Below are 2,162 nucleotides of genomic sequence, written 5' to 3' on the forward strand. Positions count from 1 at the left end.
GAGCCGAACCAGTTTTGAGAGTTCAAGGGCCGCCTGTCCACCCCAGTGGTGCCCGTGGGTGTGGGCGATGCCCCCGTGCCACTCGGCGTGCTGCGGCTCTCCCCAGTCCGGAGTTGGGCGGAGAAGCCCCCACCCCCCTGCCTGTCTCCTCCAGCCTTGGAATGTGCTCAGGCAGCATGACGGGCCCGGCCGTGCCCAGGCTGCTGGCAGAGGGCTAGGGCAGGGAGCCCACTCCCCACTCAGGGCATGCCTGTTGGGAGTCCAAGGACCCTGAGGGGCCCAGCTGGATGCCCTGTCCCAATGTGCACAGGCCGGCCGGCAGCCTCCTGGCCAGGCCCACGAGGGCTCTGGGGTTGACAGCCCTGGGCGTCCTTCTGATGGCCACTGTCCTGCTCAGGCTGCTGCAGAGCAGGGCCCAGCTGTGGCTTCCATGAGCCCAGTGGCCCCCTCTCTGCCCGCCCTGGCCTCTGAACCAAGGCCCTCAATGCTTGAGCTGACCTGGGGCGGGGGCTAGGAGGGGTCCCCAAAGTCCTTGGCTCTCTGCATCCCTGTCACCTCGCCCTAGCCAGTTTTAGGGTGTTAACCATTTAAATAGGTAATGGGGGCAGGCCTGCCTGGGGGCTCCCTATATCCCGAGCTAGCACCCCATTGCCCACCAGGCCCCTCCAGTCCTCACTGGCTGGGTGGAGGTGGGGTCCCACTTCCCTGGTAGGGCCCAGAGGCATGGGCTCTGGAAGTGCAGCCAGACACACCTGCAGGGGCCTGCCTGGGGGCTCCCCAGTTCCCACCCAGCTGGGGCCAGAGGCGACACACTCAGCAGGGGGAGCCCGGGCCCAAGCTCAGCCCCCACCCCTCCAGCAGCTGCCGAGTGACTGGTCTCGGCCTTGACCTGCCGCAGGCCAGAGCAGCGGGAAGGCTGGGGGGAGCAGCATGGGCCAGCCAGGCCCCGCTGGGGCCTCCTCTGCTGTCATGGTTAGTTTCTCTCTGGCCAGCCGTTGTTGCAACATGGATTTTCAGACCACCGTGGTGGTCATGGTGCCTTGGTCACCAGTCTGGGCTGCCCCTGGGAGGTGGGGGTAGGGGTACTGGGGAGCTTCCTGGAGGTGGTGGCAGCGGAACTTATGGACATATGACTGGCATGCCAGGCAGAGTTCCCAGTGAGGGGTGAGCCAAGAGGAGGATGGGGCAGAAGCAGGGACACCAGGCCCATCTCGGCCCTGCCCAGGGTCCTCCCGTCTCGACACCCTCCCTCGGGCAGGATTGTCTGGGGCTGGCAGTGCAACAGGGTGCCGGCTGACTGGGCCCTGCTGTCTTCCAGGGGCCAGACCCAAGAGAACACAGAGGCTGAGCGCGGAGGCCTGGGACCTGCTCAGGCTGCCAGTGGAGCGGGTGAGCAGGCACAGGGGAGCCCAGGCAGGCGGGCAGCCGGGTGAACGGGGCCTGGCAGGGTTTGCTGTGCCATCACATTCAAGGCTCCTGATGCAGAGAGGTGGCCCCCACACCCCGAGACTCTGGGTGACCTGAGGTACCGGTGCCCACTCCCTATCACCTCCCCCTCTTGCTGGCTGTGTCTCCCAGGGGACAAGGTGTGTCACCTGCATGCTGCAGAGTACTCTGTTCCAGTGAGGACGGAGCAGGCGCTCTGTCCCCTCCCATTTGGACTCTACCTGAAAGGGGGACAAAGCCATCCTGGGTGGGGAGACTGCCCAGGCTCGGCAGAACCCAGCAAGCAGGTTTGGGGCTGGGGGGCCCACCGTGTGGGTGCTGTGCTGCCCTGGGCCGTGGCCTGGCCTGAGCTCGGTCTTCAGCGTAGCCTGGGTTTGACTGTGTGCAGCCACTGTGGCCTGGCGTGGAGACCAAGTTCCGAGGGCACCCCTCTCTCGATGCCCTCGCCAGCCCTCCCGCCCTTCCTCGGGGACCGAGCGCTGCTGTGCACCTCTGGAGCAGGGTGCCTGCACCTGCCCGGCCTCCTCTTAGGTTCTGGGGGGGGGTTGCCTTTGTCGCCAGCCTTCCCTTTCTTCCCAGGAGCAGAATGGAGACAGCCACCATGCAGGGGACTGGCAGGGGCCAGGCAGGGACTCGCTCCCCCTGCCCGCGAGGGGCAGGAAGTACCAGGAAGGGCTGGACACTGTGGACAGGAGGCCCCGGGAGAGCGGCCACTC

General features: G+C 66.6%; 1 protein-coding gene across 1 annotated transcript in view; it reads left to right on the plus strand.

Moving 5' to 3' along the window:
* Window positions 1-2,162, plus strand: part of GPSM1 (G protein signaling modulator 1) — a 23,807-nt gene that overhangs the window by 15,335 nt on the left and 6,310 nt on the right. Inside the window, exons 9-10 of the mRNA XM_006163347.3 lie at window positions 1,319-1,389; window positions 2,026-2,162. The exon at window positions 2,026-2,162 is cut by the window's right edge and continues 35 nt beyond it. Coding sequence (XP_006163409.1) covers window positions 1,319-1,389; window positions 2,026-2,162 — 208 coding nt within the window. The remainder of the gene's footprint in view (window positions 1-1,318; window positions 1,390-2,025) is intronic.

Source organism: Tupaia chinensis, unplaced genomic scaffold (genome assembly GCF_000334495.1).
Source record: "Tupaia chinensis unplaced genomic scaffold, TupChi_1.0 Scaffold142100_1, whole genome shotgun sequence".
NCBI classification, from domain to species: Eukaryota; Metazoa; Chordata; class Mammalia; order Scandentia; family Tupaiidae; genus Tupaia; species Tupaia belangeri.